This window comes from Panthera leo, chromosome B1 (assembly GCF_018350215.1).
Source record: "Panthera leo isolate Ple1 chromosome B1, P.leo_Ple1_pat1.1, whole genome shotgun sequence".
Taxonomy (NCBI): Eukaryota; Metazoa; Chordata; class Mammalia; order Carnivora; family Felidae; genus Panthera; species Panthera leo.
The window spans coordinates 114602379-114623615 of record NC_056682.1 but is presented as its reverse complement, the minus strand read 5'-3'; the positions used below and the strand labels follow the sequence as shown (position 1 = coordinate 114623615).

General features: G+C 46.9%; 2 protein-coding genes across 5 annotated transcripts in view; one reads left to right on the top strand and one right to left on the bottom strand.

Moving 5' to 3' along the window:
- The window catches only part of HADH (hydroxyacyl-CoA dehydrogenase), a 50256-nt gene extending 38906 nt beyond the window's left edge, over window positions 1-11350 (top strand). The window contains exons 6-9 of one of the 3 annotated variants that reach the window (XM_042935744.1): window positions 3630-3702; window positions 9430-9546; window positions 10494-10645; window positions 11250-11350. In XM_042935744.1, the coding sequence (XP_042791678.1) occupies window positions 3630-3702; window positions 9430-9546; window positions 10494-10612 (309 nt within the window). In that variant the 3' untranslated portion in view covers window positions 10613-10645; window positions 11250-11350. Of the gene's footprint in view, window positions 1-3629; window positions 3703-9429; window positions 9547-10493; window positions 10822-10911 lie in introns of those variants that run through there. The other 2 variants (XM_042935743.1, XM_042935741.1) reach the window with 2 other exon arrangements.
- Window positions 11351-16492: 5142 nt separating this feature from the next.
- LEF1 (lymphoid enhancer binding factor 1) overlaps window positions 16493-21237 on the bottom strand; it is a 126731-nt gene continuing 121986 nt past the window's right edge. The window contains exons 12-13 of one of the 2 annotated variants that reach the window (XR_006201785.1): window positions 17393-17516; window positions 16493-16954 (exon numbers count right to left, since the gene is read on the bottom strand). The gene's annotated coding sequence lies outside the window, so the exon portion shown is untranslated. The remainder of the gene's footprint in view (window positions 16955-17392; window positions 17517-21237) is intronic. The other variant, XM_042935727.1, reaches the window with a different exon arrangement.

Sequence of the window (21237 nt, the reverse complement as noted above, 5' to 3'; positions counted from 1 at the left end):
CAGGGGAGCCAGACTCCTAAGCCTTGCCCAAGGCCATGAGGTAGATAGTTTGAGGTCTGAATGGAGCCAGAGCTTCAGCTGAATAGAAAACTTCTCTCTGGGTCTTGGCCTTTGTTGACGAGTTGCTGTGTTTCCATAAATGGTTTCTGTTACCCTATTGGCTTTAGCCCCTGCAGGCTCAGGGGAGCCCAGGAGCCTGTGTTTGAGGCACAGCCAGGTAGCCACATGCATCCTGCATCCCGAACTGAAAACCAGCGCTTCACGTGGTGAAAGAACATGACAGGTGGTTAGGAATGTGATGAGAGAGGAAGAGCCCACTCTCCTAGGTAGTGTGAAGGAAGCTGTTTCTCAGGGATGTAGGGATGCGGTGTTGTGGTTTTGTCTCGTGTCTTGTGTCTTGTTTTTCATTAAAAAGCATGGCCGAGTGGGAAGCATGCCTCTGGGCTTTTTTCCCTTCTTGAGATATTCAGTTATTATATGTGAAATTACCCCAGCTGCTGTCGCCTACTTTGTTTTGATTTCCTTCAGTCTCCATTTGCTGCCGTTCCTCTTCAGTCCTCCCAAAACTTAGGGCTACACTTCTGTGTGGCTTGACAGTTTTTCTAGATTGGCGGCTGTGTCATACCATTACAGATTTTTACAAGCATGTGTCTACTTTTCTGACCTGAAAGTTTTCTATCATTGTGGTTCTTCTTACAGTATGCTTTTCCTTTCTAAAATATTCTCCAGTTTGAAGTCACAGAATTGTAGTAACCTATGAAAACTATCGTTCATGAATCATCTGAATAAGCCATCTGTCGATGTGGACCCCGTTGCCTGAGAGAGCAGACTCATGTGTAGTCCCCCTAATCCAGGACTGTTATTACAGAATCTTGTTTTTAAACACTCATTCTTTGTTTTGTTTTGTTTTAAATTGTGTGGATTTTTTAAAAAATCACAGCAACCATCAGATGTTACAGTTGCACTTTCTTACGGGTTTATGCTTTGTTAGTGGCAGAAAGTAGTAACGGTGTTAGAACATTGATGTGTAGCAAGTCAAAAGCTGGATAAGAAAGTGGAAGTTCAGGGACAGCCAGTGATTATCTTTAGCAGCATAATCATTAATTTGTGGAGAGTGATGATCCATTCTTCCATTGGAGTGGCCACAGCAGGTGTGGAGGTAGGAATAAAATTGCCCCTGTTATGTCATTTCAGAGCTCTTTCCCCAGGTGATACCTGAAAGCTTTCTGGTCAGTTATTCAGGCTCTCAGTGAAGCATCCAGACAATATAAGGCAGCCACAAAGAACAAGGGTCAGCAGACTTCTCTGTAGAGGGCCAGATGGTCAATATACAGTCTCTGTTGTAACTACCTGGCTCTGTTGTTGGAAGGGGGGCGTAAGCACAGAGTACAAGTGGGCACGAGGGCCAGTGCTGCAGTGAGACTGTACAGAAGCAGGCTGTGGGCTGGGTGTGGCCTGCAGGACTGCAGTAGACCAACACCCAGAATAGCAGAATGACCTTGATGCACCTGGAAGTGTGTCTTTCTTTATAGTGAAACTTTGTGAGGAGAGTGTGGTGTAAAAAGGTTCAGGCTGTGGACTCTGGAGCCAGCACGACTGGGTTCAGATCCTGGCTCTGGCACTTGTTAGCCGTATACCCTCCGGCAAGTTCCTTCACCTAGCTCTGCCTCAGTGTCCTCTCCCTGTAAAGGTAGTAACAGTGCTTGTCTCACAGGGTTATTATCAGGAATAAATGGATTAATATTTTTAAAGTACTGGCACATAGCAAGTAAACAAAGTACATTTATAAATGAGCATGAGAAGTCTAAGGTATACAATTACATAAAATTAAATTACTTTATTAAGGGACTATGTCTCTTTACACTCTAGTTGACATAACAATACCGTGAGAGTGTATGTGTCTGAATCATCACCGGCATTGAATATTAGTATTATGGGGAAAAAAAACCCTTGCCGATAATCTTATTTGCAAAATGCTATTGTATTATAATGAGTACTTCTTTGGTTACTAGTAAGTGTGAATATTTTGTGAATTTTAGCACTTTTTGGTTATTGAGCTCTGTGCGCCCATTATGTGGATATTAACTTTGTATAAAGCTCCATGTATTATAATTGGAGTAGATGTTTTCCCCAGAGTACTTCCGACCTCTAACCTTGTGTATGTGTGCTTCATATACCACGGCTTCAGTTTTTGCGATAAACTTTTTGAAGTTGAAAAGCACTTTCGCCCTAGTTATAAAGTCAGCATCATTTCATTAATATAACTGTGGATACACTGATAAAGCTGTTTGTTCATTTCTTTGTTCCAATGGGGACTGGGGTAGTAGAGAGTAAAAGGAGGTACAAATCCTATGGCTTTATTGCCTGGCTTACACAGCATGCAGTCAGGTTAGCTGTGAGAGTAATGCAGGAGGCAGGCCATCTTTCATTCAGACCTTTATGGAGTACCTAGTGTGTGCTAGAAATGGTACCCAAGGCCCAGGGCTAGAGTGAGGATTTCTGTCTGCAGGAACATCACAGCCTTTTGTTAAAATGACACCATTTACTGGGAGGGGAAGGAAAAAAAAAAAAAAAAAAGGTTAGAGTGGGAGAGAGCCAAAGCATAAGAGACTCTTAAAAACTGAGGGTTGATGGGGGGTGGGAGGGAGGGCAGGGTGGGGGATGGGTATTGAGGAGGGCACCTTTTGGGATGAGCACTGGGTGTTGTATGGAAACCAGTTTGACAATAAACCTCATATATTAAAAAAAAAATTACATCATTTACTTAGTGGAAATCAGCTTTACATAAATACCACCGAAAAAATTACTACCCCAACCTGCCCCACAGTTCCCCAAAGAGATCAGTAGGTGGAATCAAATCCCACAGTAGGCCTCCAGGAGAGATGATTAATGTGAATGCGGAGCAAGTGGATGAAAGAGGTGTGCAGTGCAAGAGGGTCGTCCCGGATACAGGGGCCATGAAAGGCCAGCGGGTGTCAGGGCATCTGCTTGTCTGTCCCAGCACCTGTCCCCAGCTCAGCTGCCATGTTCCATGCACTGGTGCATGAGAAAATCCTGAGTAGCCCAAGAATGGCTCCAGGGATCCCGGGAAGCAGTGCTCCTGTGAGGGTTGTTCAAGATGGGAGCACACCTTCTCTAGATTCCTGCAAGGGATGTGGGAGAGGAGAGGAGTAAAGGGCTCCCTCCCATTTGAGTATAGAGCCATGTGCACAGCATGCTAGTGTTTTCTGATTTATCTTCACAACTTGTGGAAATTATTACTCCCATTTCACAAATGATGAAACTGATTTCAGCATGTCACAAAGTCAGGAACTACTAAAACTTGAACCCAGATCTGCCTGCCTTCAAAGCTGTGTTTTTTCCAGTGACCTATCTGCCTCTGTCTGCCTTTATTCCTGCAGTGGGGGCATCTAGGTTTGAATTTTTTTTCAAGTATTATAATTGTTGGATATATTATTATGTATGATAGCAATAGGGCTGTGCTGGTATTTTGAAACACATTTTGAAAATGCAGAGCTTGATAAATGTGAGTGATACAATGCACAGGGAGAAGGGGCAGTTTGGTGACTTCACAAAAGATTAAGTTCAGTGAAAATTCCCTTGTCTTTTATTTTTCTCTCCTAAAACAGGACACTCCTGGGTTCATTGTGAACCGTCTCCTGGTGCCATACCTCATGGAAGCGATCAGGCTGCATGAACGAGGTAGCTGTCCTAACCCAGGCTGGGGGCACCTGCTCACTGGGAGTGCTCAAGCAGGCCCTGTAGGAAAGGCTGGGCCACACACAGTGTGGGAGGAGCCTCTGTTTTTTAGCTTTGTGAACCAGCCTCACCCTGGACCCTAGGACCTTTGTCATAGTGCTCCCTGGGCCTCCTGGGTTCCCTATGAGGCCTCTGAGCCTCTGAGATGTGACCCTGGAACCGACCCCCGCCCCTTACAGTCTCAGCCAGAGCAAGTGTGTGGCCAGCCTGGATTTATATCCTAAATCTCTGCTTTTGATGAAACGGTTTCCTGCTTATAATAATAATAATAATACTGTAAAAATCACTGGGCTAGGGGACCTTTAAAGTTCCTTAAAGTTCTAAAATTTGTGACAGTGTGACAGGTGGTGGGAGGTAAGTGACAACGACTGTTTATAAGAACCTTCCCCATCCTTAGTAAATGATGCTGCGATGCATTTTTTTTTTTTAAACCTTAAGAATGGTCTAAAATGCTTTTCTCAATACTTGTTGATTGACAAAGAATGATTTCCCCTGTTGTAGAAATATAAAACTCAGGACATAGTCCAAGGTTATAAAATGGCATTCAGCCTCCTGCCTAGCTTCTCCACCACACTTCTGGAGAGGTAACAATCATGTCTGCTTCTGAGGCAAATAGGCCTTAATAGGACTGGATAAAAAGCAAGTGTAATTGTTTTCAGTTACTTCATTCACAAATGCTCACTCTTTGAGAATGTCATTTTTGAAACAAAATATTTACACCAGCTCTTCCAGAGAGATGAAAGCACATTTGCTTCCTCAAAATCTGCTTTAAATATTAAAACTTTTCTCTGTTTTATGGAAGCATTTGCCACACTTGCTCCAAGATCAAACCAACACTTCTGTGTTTATCTATCAACAAATATGCCTAATTACACCTCAAAGAATGCGTGAAGTGTTTTACCCTACTTTGAAAGGCAGGTTTTTTTTTTTTTTTTTTTAATGTAATGTTTTAGAATGTAGCATGTGGGTAATCTACCTCTTAATGGTTTTTTTTTTTTTTTCCCCACCAAAACATACTGTCACTTTGATATATTTTCAGATATACCTTGTATCTGATTGTAAGTTGAGAGGCATTTTCTGGTCTTTGCTCCCCTCGCACTGGCAGTGGGCCCTGTGACCCTCCCTATCACATGCCACCTGTGAGGTGAAGCCGGAAAGGGGTCCGACCCCAGGGGGATGTGTTCTTAGACTGCCCATGGTGCTGCCCACAGCAGCCCAGCACTGCTCGCCCCTTTGCCCCATTCCCCACGGCTGCTTGGGGCCTGTGAGCCAGAGCAGCTGGGGTCACGTCTGGGGTCATGTCTGGGGTCCATGTGTCACACACCTCAGGCTCCTTACCATGTCCCCGTGCCCCATGCTGCTGCCCCCTCTTCTGGTGCACTGAGCAGGGTGCTTAGCTGCCACCCCCCACCGTGTCTCCGTGTGCCCGCACAGTGCACTGAGCAGCTGGCTGGACTGCATCACTTCTACTTTGAAACCTGAAGCTGTCTTGGATTCTTCCTCTCTCGTCTGTCACGATGATACTCATTTGTCATGTTGTCCAGGAGGGTGAGGAGACGCTGCATGCCGGACCTGCCCCCACATAGCCGGGGGAGTGTCAGGGTCCAGCAGCAGAGTCGTGCAGTGAAGACACTCGTGACTTTGTTTAGCCCAGCCTTTTCCAGACCTCTCTGGGGAGAGTTTCTCTGTACAACACCGTCCTAGTCATTTGGGGCTCCCGTATCACAAATACCACAGACTGGGTGGCATATAAACAACAGACGTTTATTTCTCACAGTTGTGGAGGCTGGAAATCCAAGGCCAGGGTTCCAGATGGTGGGGTTCTGGTGAGGGCCCTTCCCTGGGCTGCACGCTGCTGACTTCTCATTGTATTTTCATGTGGTGGGGAGCAGGAAGAGGAAACCAGCTCTCCTGCCATCCTCGGCTTCACAGGCTCTCATGCCATCCTCGGGCTCCACCCTCATGACCTCACCTAATCCTGATCACCTGCCAGAGGCCCACCTCTGTTACTATCACGTCAGGGGCCGGGTTTCCACGTGTGAATTCTGGGGGACACGCATATTTGGTCCATGATAAATACCACCGACCTGGGGTGTGTGTGCTATGCCACAGCGGTAGGGGCCCGTCAGGAGGATGTGTTGGCATTAGAGCAGAGTCACCACTCCGGCCTCTGGGGCACCTGAGCAGCTCTTGGAATGCTGGGGGCCCTGCACCCATACTTCTCGCCAGCTCCCCGTGACCCCTAGGAGCACTTCACTGTCCCCTCACCACTGCTGATGTGCTCAGCCTCCTGGCTGCTTCTTTGGGCCTTCTTTCTCGGTCCTTTGGCTTCTGTCCTCTGTGTGGCTCCCGTTTGCTCACACTGTAGCTGAGGCCTGGTTGGTGTAGTCGGTCACCTTGTCCCTGTGGGCCAGGGCTTTGTCTCTAGATCTTTGAGCAGTCTGGCACCCAGGAGCAGACAGTCATACCTGTCAACTGCCCACCCCTACAGGTCCCAGGTAGCTCTGGCAGGGTGCTGGGGCCAGATGGTTAACTCCTCTGGGAAGGCAGTGCTGGTGGCAGGCCCTGGGAAGTCCTAGTCTTCACCAGTCCTAGCCAGTCAACATGTGACATCCTGCTCACTGCTTTTCCTCTGCTCAAGACTTACTCAGTGTTTCTGTTGTAGACTACTAAATATATATAGTTCCCTTGCCAGGAAACCTGCTCTCGCCTCCTCCTCTGCCCCTGCTGCCCTCACCATGTACGTGACTCCCACGTTCCATCAGAAGGTCCCATCCTCACTGCTCCAAGCTGGACACAACCTGTGTTTCTTTAACTCTTCTTACCCTTTGGCTCTCCCTCGGGGTGGTTGCCGATCTCTTCCCTGTGGCAGGGCACATGTCTTCCTTTGTTGCTACACTCTTTTTTGCTGCAGTACTGCAGTATCTGGGATGTTCCTCATCTTCATAGGCCCCAAAGTGCTTGTATAGGACAGGCACTTAGGTGGCTGTTGATGAAGAGAGGAATGGCGGCTATGTGGGATTTCTGGTCCTGGGTGCTGCTCTGCACCGCCTTCCCCCCCTCCCCCCACCCCCCCACCGCACTTTGTTGTGAATGCCAAGAATGGTCGGTAGGTGGTGGTGATGAGCCAGCAGAAGAAACATGTCGGGGCAAGTCCCTGGTCCCTGCCGCCGCCGCCGCCGTGCAGAAGTCTGGGAGTTCACTGAGGAAGTTTTTCTTTGTTGTCTTGTCTAGAGTTAGGGGCTCTTAACTGGGGAGAGGTAGGGAGGCCCCTCCTGACACTGATGCAAAGTTTTGTGTGTATGTGCGTTTTATTTGGGGCAAGGGTCAGATTCTCAGCAAAGTGGTTGTTTCTACAAACAAGTTTAGGAATTATTGGCCTAAAACACAGTACTGTATTTAACTCCCACTTGGCACACCAATCTGTGTTTTATTTCTCCCTCTTTTCTTTTTGCCTCTTTTGCTCTGTATTACTCGGAATTTTAGAGTTGCCAACTTGGTAACACTGTTTAGATTTTTTCTTTGATATGCTGTATCTTCGTAGTATTTTTTGAAATAAAAGTCTTCAAGTGAGTCTCTGAATCTGGAATTACAGAATTGTCTCTAGAGTTCATTATCTGTCCTTGAATATAGATATGATTAAATGGCTTTAGGTAAGTTGGAACCGTTAGGCTATGAAATTTCTGTCCCCAGGAGCCTATATGCTAGTGAGGGTAGATAGGCCACAGTAAATGTACCAGTTGATAACGTGTTACATTGTGACCAGTAATCGCGGAGAAAGATAAAGTGAAGAGAATGGTGGGAGTCCTAGCCTGGAGTTCTTACAGTTGCTAGTTTATATGCAGGGAGGGGACAGGGCGTTCGGATGAGGTGACACCTGAGCAGAGAAGGCCTGCTGGAAGTAAGGGGTTGAGCCAAGCACATGTCAGGTGTTGGAGGAGGGAGGGTACCAAACCCAGGGAGAGAGTGTGCTGGGCCCTCGTTTAGCACTCTGTCTCTAACGCCATAGAAGCCTCGGGGTCTGATAAAATCCTCTGAGCAGAATCCACTTCTCAGCTGCTATGTCCCTGCTCATTTGTCCTTTGTACATGCTGTTCCTTCTGCCTGGCATGCCCTTCCTGCCTACTCATCCCTTGGGATTCTCTTCATCCTTCAGGACCTGGGCCTCAGTGGTGCGTTTTGATGACACGTAGGCATTCCGAGTAAATCTCTCCACCTTTTCCCACACAGAGGTGTGGCTCTTCGTGAACCTTCAGCACTGGCCTGGTGGGACATTTGGTTTACACATCTGAGTCCTCCCACTGTATCAGGAGTGCTTGAGTACCTGTCTTGTTTCCTCTCCGTCCCATTCCAAGTCTCTGGTGCCTGGTGCATAACTGATACAAATAAAAGTTGAATGAATGAAGGATGCCGCCTGAAACTAGTGTATGTAATGATTTCTGTTCTTTTTGCCTTTTTATGGCCTGAAACTCACATTGTGATTCTTAGCATCCTCTGGTTGACTAATTACCGAAGCATTAATAAAGTCACCCGTAAGAAGTAGTCGGTTGGAATTTAATCACCTTGAACTGTCTCGAATTCCTTTGGCATTAGTACTTCATATGCTTTTTAAAAAATAGTCTTTATAGATGTTTAAGTAGTTCCTATTCTTCACACCTCAAAATCTTAAATATTTAGGTAGGAGATCCTCCTTGAGTATTTTAACTTGTTTCTCCTTTTACTTAGCTTTGCTGTAATTGGCCATTTCTTTATGCTTTGGAACAGAATTCTAGATGGTCACATGTTACCGTTCCCATTCCTGATTTTGGATAAAAGGGACAAGTTCTCTCAAAGGCTTCTTGTGGCCCAGAGACCATCATTAAGGGTAAAATTCCAGCGAAAAAGCGCCCTGGCTCTTGTCTTATTCTACTAAACACACTTTTAAACTTGCTTTGGCAATTGTAAATCCGATTTGGGCTTCTTTTTAAACTTCATTTTGACTAAAGCGTTGATGTGAGTGTAAAGAAGTACTCATCACTTGTAAAACCAAGAAAGCTGGAAAAGAAAAATATGCATACAATACACATAACAATATAAAGCTTAGTTCTTTTCTATTTTAAAAAAGTCCACTTATTGGGGCGCATGGGTGGCTTAGTCGGTCGAGCGTCTGACTTCGGCTCAGGTCATGATCTCGCGGTCTGTGAGTTCGAGCCCCACATCGGGCTCTGTGCTGGCAGCTCAGAGCCTGGAGCCTGCTTCGGATTCTGTCTCCCTCTCTCTGCCCCTCCCCCACTCATGCTCTGTCTCTGTCTCTCTCTCTCTGTCAAAAATAAGTAAACTTTAAAAAAAAAAAGTCCATTTATCAATAAAATTATGCTCTAGCTTTAAATGGTGTAGTAAATTATTCCAGAGTTGGAAAATCCCAATCCATTAGAAATAAGTAATGTTTCCAGGCCACCAGGGCCTTCTGTCTCCATGAACCACGTAGCAGTGCTCTAGAATTCACCTCCCAGAATAGCTTGGCGGAGTAGCTTTGGAAATCTTGCCATCTATTTGACATATACCTCTGAGATGAAATCTTCCTGTAGCCGCAAATCCTGACTCTGGATGTGCTTTGAATGTGTAAATTTACATCATGTAAATTTACTGATAGTATTTACTGATCAACAAGGGCTGCCCTCTTGTTCTTAGGTGATGCATCCAAGGAAGACATCGACACCGCAATGAAGCTGGGGGCTGGGTACCCCATGGGCCCATTTGAGCTTCTCGATTACGTGGGCCTAGATACTACGAAGTTCATCACTGACGGTAGGAATTGGAATTCTCTGTCGTCTGTCTCTTGCAACTATGAATTATAATGCCTATTTAAAACAGAAATTATAAGGGGTCTTAGACCTTCCAAAGTTCTGCCCCACCAGCTTAAAGAGTCAAGTTAAAAGATGACAGGAAAAGGAAAAATGTGACTGCCTAGTGCCTCCTCACAGGGTAACTTTTTTTTTTTACTTTTCATTTTGACACAATTATAGATTCGCAGGAAGTTTCAAATTTAGCACAGGCAGGCCCTGTGTGCCCCTTCCCCAGTTTCCTCTAATGGTTCCACAGTACAGTATCACAGCCAGGAAACTCACATTGGTACGCCGTGTCATTGTGTCATAAATGCTGATTTGGGTAACCTCCACTGCAACGGAGTTACACAGCCATGTAAAGATAATAATGTATCTAGTTTACTGGAGGGGCTCTGAGGACACGGTAAAGATAATTACTAAACTGGGCTACTGAAGCTGAGCGGAGCTCATGCTCCCAAGTTTCACAAAGAATACTTAAGTATTTGCTGGGAGCGAGGACGCTTCTAACTGAGCATGAACTTTGTATTTTATGAGGATGCAAAATACCAGTGGCAGCAAATTCAGATTTTTAACATGCGTTCCAGTTGTTTCTCTGTGCCACTGAGGGGTCCAACCAGCAGAATAACTGGTTCTGGTTTTGTTTTTGGACCGCTGGCATTAGCAATTTCCAGGAAGAGACGGGGGAGGCGGACGGGCTGGGGTAGAGCTAGCTGGGGCACTCTCTCGTCCGTCCGCTTCAGGGCTCATACGGCCCCCTCAGGGCAGCCTGCCTCCTGCCTCTGCTGTGGTGGCCTCAGGGCTCGCCCACATAAGAGTAGGGACCCTTTTCCCCAGACTTGCCCTGGGAATGCTGCGATGTAAAAATAAACTCAGCGCTTCGTCCTAAGCCCTTTCTCTTCCTCTCAATAGGGTGGCATGAAATGGATGCAAAGAACCCCTTGTTTCAGCCCAGCCCGTCCTTGAATAAGCTGGTAGCTGAGAACAAGCTTGGCAAGAAGACCGGAGAAGGGTATTACAAATACAAGTGAGGCACAGCTTCTCTGGCTCCGGGAAGAACCCCTGTAAGCACCTACCATCGGCTCCCCCAAGTGCCCGTGGGAATGTTCTTTGTCAGATGTTCCCTCACACAGCACAGGCTGTTCTGTGTGCATTTTGATTGTCCTCTATCTGGAGTAATGATTTACACTAGTTCTAATAATAGCAGATTTCTTCATTGAGAACTAATTCCCTTTCTTAGTCTGTTCATTTCTGTGTATTTTCTAAAAAGCTTTATACCCTGGGTGCCTTGGAGCAAACATTTCTTTCGAACCTTATCATTTTCATAAAGAATTGCCTGGATTCATTCACTTTGGAAAAGGGACAGCACTTCCTCCCAGTGTGTGCTGTGTTCATCACTGCCACGTGGGAGAGGAACGAGCCACTGGACACGTGTGTGCTGTGCCTGTGAATGCTGTGCTGAGCGGCACCTGCATCCTGCCTTTATGAGGACGTGTGCTACCTGCAGCTTCAGGCCCTTACCCTACGTTTTGGGCATAAGATGTCACGTCTTTATTCAGCTCATCCTGTTGGATTGTGGGAATACCTCCATGTGTTTGTTTGCAGGAAGAGGTTTCATTCACATCCAAAGTCTGAATGATTACTGTCTGTCTCTTTTTTTTTCCCCAGGAGAAATCGTTGCTGCAAACTGCCTGTAAATTGATTCTAATAAAATGCAGTCTTTTAATCGGTGAAAATTTGAATTGAAATAAATGTGTGTATAATTTTAAAGTCGTAACATGCTTGAATGGCTACAAAAGTAAGGGTTGGTAATTTAGGCAAAAACTATGCCCCATCTTTGGCCTGTTGTTATTCTTTAAAGTGGCAGTGGTGGGGAAGGAGTGGCCAGAGAAGGCATTTATGTATGACCTGCCTGCGGCTGTCACTCCAGATTTCTTACCAGTAAAGCAATAATAAGGCCACAGAAAACAGTTTTTTAGAAACATCTGTTTCTTCTTTGCCAACAAAGAGAAACAGTGTAACATAAGCTTCTTTTAATCATTGGCTTGAGAAAGTGTCTTCCAAGATAGAATTTTAAAGCTGGAAAGACATCAGAAACCCTGAAGTCCAGTGGCTTCAGAAAAGAGAGAACTTAAGTGATGTGCCCAAGGTAGCAGGTCCAGATTAGAACAAAATAGCAAGATTGAAAATCTCAAATCCAGACTTTCAAAACAGGACTGTCCCCAGAATGCTCATCCTCGTTTGGTGTCCTGGGTCACGATGTTAATGGTTGAGAGCTTCTTTTCCCCCCTCCAGTTCATGGTTGATAAAAAGAGAGCTTATTAATTTTTTTTTTTTTTTTTTTTTTTTTTTTTACTGAAGCTAACTGTAGCACATAATGGGAAAATAAGTAAATACGTTACATGCATTTCTACCACACATAGAACCTGGTTTAGGAAACTTTTAGGTTATTCTTCTAGAACGTTTCCTAACGAGAAAAAGGAAACACCTGTTGACACCACCACCCTTTCCATCACTGAAGTTACCCTTGTGGTCTCACGGCCCCTGCTCACTCTCAGGCTGGTTCTTGACCTTCGATGTGAGCCCTGGGCTGAAGAGGAGACTTTATTTCCTTCTTGCTCTGACTGCATTGCTCGGAGGACAGGGGCCCTCCTCCTGGAGATGGCAGGGCTCTCTCTCAACCATTGAATTCCAGGAAAGAGAGAACTAGGTGGTATGACTATCACCCCCTGCCAGGATGTGAGGCTGGGGGTCGCGGTGGTCTTTTTTTTTTTGGCCGAGGTTTTTAAGTGCACGTTTAGCCTACCAAAAAGAAAGCTTGGCCTCCGAACATTCTTTTATCATTTTCCGAAACCCTGTCGCATATGTCAGGTTTGGGACCGGGAAGGAGTTTTGAACGTCCTCTGGCACATGGAAGGCAGGGGCAGCTGTCTGGGTCTGGGTCTCCTCGTCTCTGCGTGTCCGGCTGGCCTAGCCGCTTCCCACCCAGACCCCGCAGAGAAGGAATGCCTCCTCCGGCCCTCTGCTTCCCAGCATGGGCCCGCCACCTGTTTGCCGCACCCGTGGTTACAAACTGAGCCCCAGCAAGAGCCCGGGGGATCGTGTGTGACCTCTGCTGCTTGGCAGCACGTGTGCAGGAGAGAGGGCGGCCTCGCTGCTGCCATTCCTTCTCGCCCCCCAGATCTGGACCTTCCTCCAGACGGCAAGCAGTGATCTTTGATGGGATCTGGAAAGTAGCTACCCAGGGTTTGGGTCCAGAGGACACTTTTTCTCCCCCTTCCCTCCTGTACTCCTTCCTAGGCTATTTTTATTCTTAGAACAGAAATGAACATCTGAGGGGTGTCTAGCTGGCCCACTTGGTGGAGTGTGCAACTCTTGATCTCAGGGTCATGAGTTCGAGCCCCACATTGGGCATGGAGCCTACTTAAAATAAATGTTTTAAAGAAACGAACATCTGAGATTAAAAAGAAAATCACACAATTGATGAAATGGCTTGCCGAAAAAAGGCTGAGCCTGTGAGCTTAGCCGTCACCCTGGGCTTCAGTTGTGCTTAGCAGGATGGAGTTCTGTGAAGAACGGTTTTGGTTCTTATTGAAGAGGTCTTTGTAAAATAAAAACTGTTGCCCTTTAGTATCTGTAAGATTCACTGTTAATAATAGTTTCTCGGGGGAAAACGGTTGGCTAACGCCTTTTGACATCAATCCTAAGGTAGATTTCCAATGTGAGGATGGTTAAATGGTGAGGGATGGTGGTAAGGTGGGACCCGATCTGGGAACTGAGCAACTTCTATATAGAAATCTGGTGGTACACCAGACGATCCCCACTGGGTGCTGTTACACAATAAGTTTTCTGACTCTTTAACATGTCAGCTTTCGGAAGCACATTGGAGGCTCAACCACTAATCACTGGAGACGGCAGGACTAACATGTAAGTCACGGCTTATACGACACATGCTAATTACGTTTTCTCTCTTGGTTTGTGAGTTACACTTTTCACACATTTGAAACCAGCTTTTGTCTTCTCTCCCCTCGATTTTAATCCCCCTAACATTTCAACCTAAGGAACCAATTAAGTCTACCAGAAGTACAAGCTGCGGCTGTAATTTTGTGGGACTAATTTTCTTGGAAATAGGCATTGATGCTACATAAATAGCAATCTAAAAAATGCTTTGAACAATGGAAGCATTGCTGTATGCTCAGCGCATTTGGTTGTGTAAATTCTGTTTTTAAAATCGGTCTGTGGCAGAACAGATTTCAACTACTGGAAGACAGAAAAATCCCATCACTGATACCATTTCTATTCAGTGCTTTATCTGGTGCAGAATTAATAATCAGTATTAAGTGATTAATAAATACCATGGGCTTTGGGGTTAAACACACTTGGATTCTAGTGCTCGGCTCTTCTCTGCTTTACCTGTGTAACCTGGTGGGGGCGGGGGATGGCGGTATTCGTCTTGTTAGTGTATATAGTAATGGGCAAAATGATGGAACTTGTCTTGCAAGGTTGTTGAGGAAGGAATGGGATGATGGATGCAGGTGCTGAGCACTCTGCACAGCAGAATAGGCTAATTGTGACCCACCTCCCTCCTCTCTGCCCGCTTTGGAAGGACGGGCTCCTAGAAACCTCTAGGCTTACAGAGTCCTAAACATTTTACACCTGTGGGGAGAGAGCCGAAGATTGAGAACACACCCAAGACTCATGAAAGAGCCTTGGAAGTTAAGCTGTTGCCACCTGGGCACAAAGACCCAGCGCTCCATACTCCACCCTCAGCTGCTCCGGAAGGGCTTTCCAGGCCTTCGGAGAGGCACTGGTCAGGGCTAACAGAGAGGAGAACTCGGGGAGGCGTTCGGTGAATTGGAAGAGGTGCCTGCCACTCAGGTAAGTCCTCTTTTACTGTATAAGCCATAGACTGTGAATGACTTAAGGCCCCAGGAAAAAAGCAAGTGCACAGGAGGGAAGTTTTCTAACACATGGGGTCGAGAAGTGGTGGTGTATGAACAGGGGAAGAACTGAACTCCATCTGACCATAATGGAGCTGGTCGAGGCAGAGCCCCCTTGCAGCACGGCAAGTTAACGATGCGGGCCTTAACGAGGAGAGAGGCTGCGTGTCGGAATGTGGGTCTCACCAACTGTATCTGTTGCGGAATTAGTATAAACGATTAAAACCAAGGGCTTGGGGATTCCACAGACTTGGGTTCTGATGCTCAGCTCCTCTGTGCTTTACTTACGTAACCTGAGTGGGGTGGGTATTTGCCTTCTGGCTGTATCAGTGTGACACCTCAGCCTCATTTCTGTAGATGCACTTACTGGAATATTCCAGCAGAATATGTAGGCTTTTCTTGGGCTAGCGGGTATGAGAGCAGAAAACCCTGGAATAAGAAGTGCCTCCTGCTGCCTCCTCATAAACAGCCACTGGACTCACATACCAGGTTTCGAACACCGGAAACAGAAGCCTCCAAAAAAGTACTACCTGGGGAGGAAGACAGTGTTTGAAGTAAATTTTCTGCTTGGGGCAGTTTGAAGGGCTGAGCCCTCAGTGCCTCACTCTGGAGCTGCATGGAGGTTTGGGCATATACTTCAGATTTCCAGAGCTTTTTAGCCTCCGTGTTAAGGTTTTAGAGAAGGGTGAGAGGGCAGAGCAATGGCTCCCACCTCCACGTGGGCTTGTGGTGGGCCAGGCAGGCGGAGTGGGAAGCCACTGTCCCGTGCTGCCCAGCCCTCTGGTTGGAACCTTGGGGAACAGGTGGTCTGCCCTCAGCTGCTCCCACACAGGAGACTGGTGAAGCTCTCGCTTCACTGGTGTGAGGCTGATACGTGATGCCCGCGGTGGGGGGAATGGCGGAGGGCTGCTCCTGCCCCTGCCCCTTGAAGTCCGTGTGGCCTGCAGAAGCTTGAGCTTATCTGCACACATGTCCTAGTCTGAGAACCACGGGTGTGTGGGCAGGTCCAGGGGACATCTCCCCGTCAGCACCCAGTCTCAGGGTGGATTCTGCCACAACTGGCAGGCCTAGGCCTATGGTGGGTCATTAATGCTTGTGTATTGATTTTCTCAGTTGTCCTCCTTTCTTGTTAAGTCTTGTGTGTGCTGAGGGTTGCCTTCTGCTGGGAGAGAGAACTGGTTCATAGTGTCCTTTTATTAACGTGGGCTGCTCCCGAAGGCTGAGAGGCCAGTGAGGGACAGCACACCTCGCTCCCGGGACCCGTCGTTTGCAGGCCCCTCCCTGCTCCCCAGTGAGCCCCTTGGGCCTCTGTGCTCAGGGGTCCCTGATGCGGACCCCTGGAAATTCCCCAGCCTGCTGACAGAGACGCTGTTGTAGGGTGGAAAGCCTGAAGGAGAGAATAGAGACCGTCATCCTAAAGTCTCAGACTAAGGTTGGAGTGGCCATGATAATTCAGGTTGAGAACTCATGAGAAAGGGGTCCCTTTTTGCGAGGGCTGCCTGGACACTTTGTGTTCCCTCGGACCAGCCACCGAAGAGAGAACAGCCCCAGCTTACTGGAGTCTTTGAATTGGAGCAGGCGCGGCACCTGCCAGATGCTGGCACGTGGGAAACAAACGACACTGTTCACCAGGCACTTTGGGGCTTTTGCAGCCCCCCAGGTGAGCACCGTACAGGCCCGGCTTTGTGAGCACTGCGGGGCATCTCCAGAGCTGGGCCTGGGGGGCAAGTTAGATTGTAAAACCGGTTACCCTTCTCTGATCGAGCATGTGTATCTGAACTGAAAAGGCCTGTAATGACAGGGGTGCCGGGCTGGCACAGTCGGGGAAGCGCGAAACTCTTCGTCTCCGGGTCATGAGTTTGAGCCCCACGGTGGGTGTAGAGATTACTTACTTTAAAAAAAAAAAAAAAAAAAAAAAAAAAAAAAAAAAAAGACCTGGGACAACAAATAGGCCAATTTGTGGGACTCTGTTTTACTTTGGTTGCCTCACACCTTCTTTCCATGGGAGAAAATATCATTACAGCACAGAACATAATTCAGTGATTCTGCTGAGTTCAAATGCTGAGACAAGTTAAAGACAGAAAAGAAAAGGAGTCATCTACGAATTCCACTATGATCATAAAGAAAAACAGGTGTGAGATTAAGTCTGCTACTTGGATGCAGTGTTCTCATTCCATCTGGCAAATAACACATTTCCTACTGATTTCTTCCATTCATTTAATGGAGAGCAGAAACTTACTTAATTTAGCTGGTAACCTCTCAGGCTATGATAAAGAGAAATGTCAAATGAACACATCGGTGTAGATCTAGGACAATCCAGATCCTGCCCTTTTTGTATAAGTATTTTCTTGATCTTTGGTCCAAAACAGACTGGTTACTCCTGGTTACCAACTGCTTCCATGGGCAGAAGAAATAGATTCATATCTTCTGTGGCTATAGGTGATAAAAAGACAACGTATTTTATACTGGACAAAACATGTTTAGTAACAAATTACAAGACAACTCAAGGGGAAATGCGTTTCTTAGCCATTTCCTGTGTTTGGGCCAGGCGGCTGTCTCGTTTCCCGTTCCCCCTACCTCTGGGAGGTCAGTCACCTCTTCGTGCAGCCCAGGAGCCAGTGTGCTTGGAGGGCCTGGGTGCACAGTGCCGGGCAGTGGTGGAGGTGGACGTTGTTCCCCTCTGTGTGACTCCAAACCCGGGCTTTCCCCACTGGGCCACCTCCTTCCTAATGTAAGACCTGTCTTCTTGCCGTGAGTACGGTCACATCGCACATAATACAGCTGCAAGAACACTTGGTCTGGCTGTTTGCAAAAGGGCCTTTCCGGATTAAAACACCCCTCAGGGCAACATCTGAGAGGTCACCTACATACTTTGGCCGAGGGAGCCGCTGTGGTCCGCACTCCCTCCATTTCCCTTCCTTTGTTAACCCGGGAAGAAAGTTGAGGGAACCGGAAGTTGAGATAAGTTATCACATTTATCAGTGTGTGTCCACACCTGAGAACAAAGGAAAGGAAAAAAACTACAAATTACCATTCAGGGAGAGGACTCTTGTACAGGAGAACACATCCAGATGCAGGACAGTCTTACAGAGCATGAAACCATTTTTCTAGGGTATAGTCCACTGGCGGGTGTTCAGGAAGAATGTATTCAGTGAGCACATCCACCGTCTTTTTTTTTTTTTTTTTTTAAGTTTATTTATTTTGAGAGAGAGAGGACACACGCACAAGTGGGGGGGTGGCAGAGAGAATCCCAAGCAAGCTCTGCACAGAGCCCGACGTGGGGCTGGAACCCATGAACCATGAGATCGTGACCTGAGCCAAAGTCAGATACTTAACCGACTGAGCCACCCAGGTGCCCCCAATTTGTATCTTTAATACCAGATTACTGCCGCCCATAGGCCTGCTGGCAACAAGCATCAGCATTACTTCTTCAACAAGGGCAACAGCCAGTTTTCAGTTAACATCTTCAAGTTTTACTAAAAGTTGTAAATTCTAGATTACCTAACAGGTACAAAGTTTTCCTTGGGTTGATTCATGCCAGCAATGTTTATCTGAAGTAGCAGCTCTCCCGGGGTGCCTGGGTGGCTCAGTTGGTTAAGTGTCCCCCTTTGGCCTGGGTCATGATCTCACCGTTCCCGAGTTCAAGCCCCGCATTGGGCTCTGTGCTGACACCTCAGAGCCTGGAGCCTGCTTTGGATGCTGTGTCTCCCTCTGTCTCTGCCCCTCTCCTGCTCGTGCTCTGTCTCTCTCTCTTGGTGCACCCTTCCTTCCCTGTCTCAACAACTCCTAGTTGCAGAGCGAGATCATGGAGGTTTTCCCAGTGGAGGGCTGTGGGTTAGAACAGCAGCTTCCAAAAGGGTTATCTGCTGGGATGCCTGGGGGGCTCTAGATTTCGGCTCAGGTCATGATCTCAACGGCTTGTGAGTTCGAGCCCCACGTCCGGCTTTACGCTGACAGTGTGGAGCCTGCTTGGGATTCTCTCTCTCTCAAAGTAAATAAATAAACCTAAAAAAAAAAAAAAAAAGCAAAATGGTACCTGCTAGGTGATGGCCAACACCAATGATCTTAGTTTTGTCCATAATACATTTGGAATCACGTCTTTCTTTTAGTATTAAAATGCTTAACTGAGGTCGAACTATTCAGTTTCGCAGTTCAGATTTTGGTGTAATGTATGTATTCCTAGAAGTTAGGTAGGTTTGTTTGTTTGGTTTTTTTTTGAGGTATAATGAACATGTATTATGTGCGTGTGTATAGTAGGATTCAATATTTGTATAGACTGTGGAATGATCGCCACAAGCGTAGTTCACGTCATCACTATAGTCACAAGATTTTTTTCTGGTTCTCTTAGCAACTCTCCAATATGCAATACAGCATTATTAACTATAGTCACCATACTATCCCGGGACTTCTATTATAACTGGAAGTTTGTGCCTTTTGACCCTCTTCACTCATGTCTTGCCACCTCCCCCCTCAGGCAGCCACCAGTCTGTATCAATGAGCTCTTTTTGTTTTGTTTTAGATTCCACATATAAGTGAGACCAGGCAGTATTTGGTCTGGGTCTGGCTTCAGTTAGCATAATGCCCCCAAGTTCCAGCCAAGTTGTTGCAAATGCCAGGATTTCATTTTTTCTTATGGCTTAATAGTATTCCATTGTGTATATTATACTGTATTTTCTTTACACATTTATCCATAGATGGATACATCGGTTGCTTTCATATCTTGGTCACTGTAAATAGTGCCGTGTCGAGTATGGGGGCGCATGTGTTTTTTTGAATTAGCGTTTTTGTTGTCTTTGGATAAACACCCAGAAATGGAATTGCTGGATATGGTAGTTCTTTTGATTTCTTGAGGAAATTCCACACTGTTTTCCACGGTGGCCGCACCAATTCACGTTCCCACCGCCAGTGCCCAAGGGCTCACGTCCTTTCCAACATTTACTTCTTATCTTTTTGAGAACAGGCATTCTAACAGGTGTGAGGTGATCTTTCATTGTGGTTTGATTTGTGTCCCCCTGATGATTAGGGATGTGGAGCACCTTTTCATGGACTTGTTGGCCATCTGCACGTCCTCTCTAGAAAATGCCTGTTCAGATCTTCTGCCCATTTTTTAATCAGAGTGTTTGGTTTTTGTTTTTGTTTTTGTTTTTGTTTTTTTCCTACAGAGTTCTCTGTATCGTTTGGATATTAACCCTTTATCAGAAATGAGAAGCTAGGTTTCACAGGGCAGCTCTTGACATTCCCCAGGTTTCTGTGTATGAAAGATAATACCCTGTGGCAGGAGTAGTAAACGTAATTTGTAGAACAACTACTATGTCGTGTGGAACATTTAAGTTTCTCTTTTCTGTCAGAACCACGCATTAGCCCCTCAGGATTTTTCTCTTTCAGAAGGAAAGCCACACAGACATCTTGTTATTGCTCACAGGCCCTTGATTAGAGGTTTCCATGTTGTTGCTGCCTTAGACCAAACTCTGGGGGAAAAAATTACTGTACTTAGGACAGCTGTAGTCGTGAAACAGTTCAAAGGCCCCTTCGAACAGCTCGACAGATCCTTGCCAGCAACCTTAGCAACCAAACCAACTAAAACTAGGAGTTTCGAACACCCCCTCTTAAGGACCAGGATGCCAGCTGTGACCTCAGAGGAAGGCTGGGCTCCCAGAGAGGCTGACCCGTCCTCCTCCTCTTGGCACACAGTTCGGCTCTGAGCTTGCAGGGAATGGAGCTGAATCACTCCCAGATGAAACAGAGAAAGAGCCGGAGGCGCGTCCCTCTGCCCGCAGATGCCCCAGGGTGGCTTCTGTCAGGCTGCACCTCTCGAAGACTCCCGACTCGCCTTGCCCAAAGTGCTGCCTGCAGAAGGGTTTGGCAGAGTGGGCCAGGAACGAGCACCACGCTGGGGCAGCCGTGATATCTGGGAGAAACAGGTTATTCTGGAAGGAACATGGAGAACTAGGAGGGAATCAAGTTGGTGGAAGGAATATCTGACTCGGAGGACCCAAACAGTCCATTTCCTCATCACCGTTTACTCATCTTTTCTGTCATAAAAACATAAAGGAACCACCGGAGAGAGGGCCGGAGTGGGCTTTGGTGGGTCCTGTTCCCAGCCTCGGATCCCGGCTCGTACTGGGTGAACAGACTGTTGCTAGTTTCCTTCTCACCGTGTTGGCATAAGGCCCCCCGCCCTTCCCCCCCCCCCCAAAGTAACACTTCACTACCCCCTCCTGCACCGTTTGTGTTTGGATTTTCTAGTGAACTCCCGGGAAGAGCATGAATGGCAGCTTTAGGGCATTTGGTTCCTGAACCTTAAGAAAACTCAGATGGTTTTCAAAGGAGTCTGAAAACTTTGTAACAAGTACGTCTCCTGAACAGAATAGAGTTCTCCCCGGTTGGTTTCGCGTCTGGGACTAACTGAGGAGGAGCTGGAGAGGCTCCAGAGGACAGTAATGAAGATGATTAAAGGGCCGATGATGAAAGGTGGAAGGAGTCGGATCGCTTCGCGGGAGGAGAGAAACGGGGCCGGTGACTTAATGGCAGTCTTCAAGCGCGGTCCGTGCAGGGTGAATGCAAGTGTGGGGCCAGCTGTTCCCCAGCTGTGCTGGGGGTTGGGAACGGAGACTGGCTACAACTTCAGCAAGAGATTTCAGTCAGGCCGGTGGGATCAATGGTTCTCAAACTTGTTCAAGGGATGCAGAGCCACGAAATACTGATTTTTTTTAACT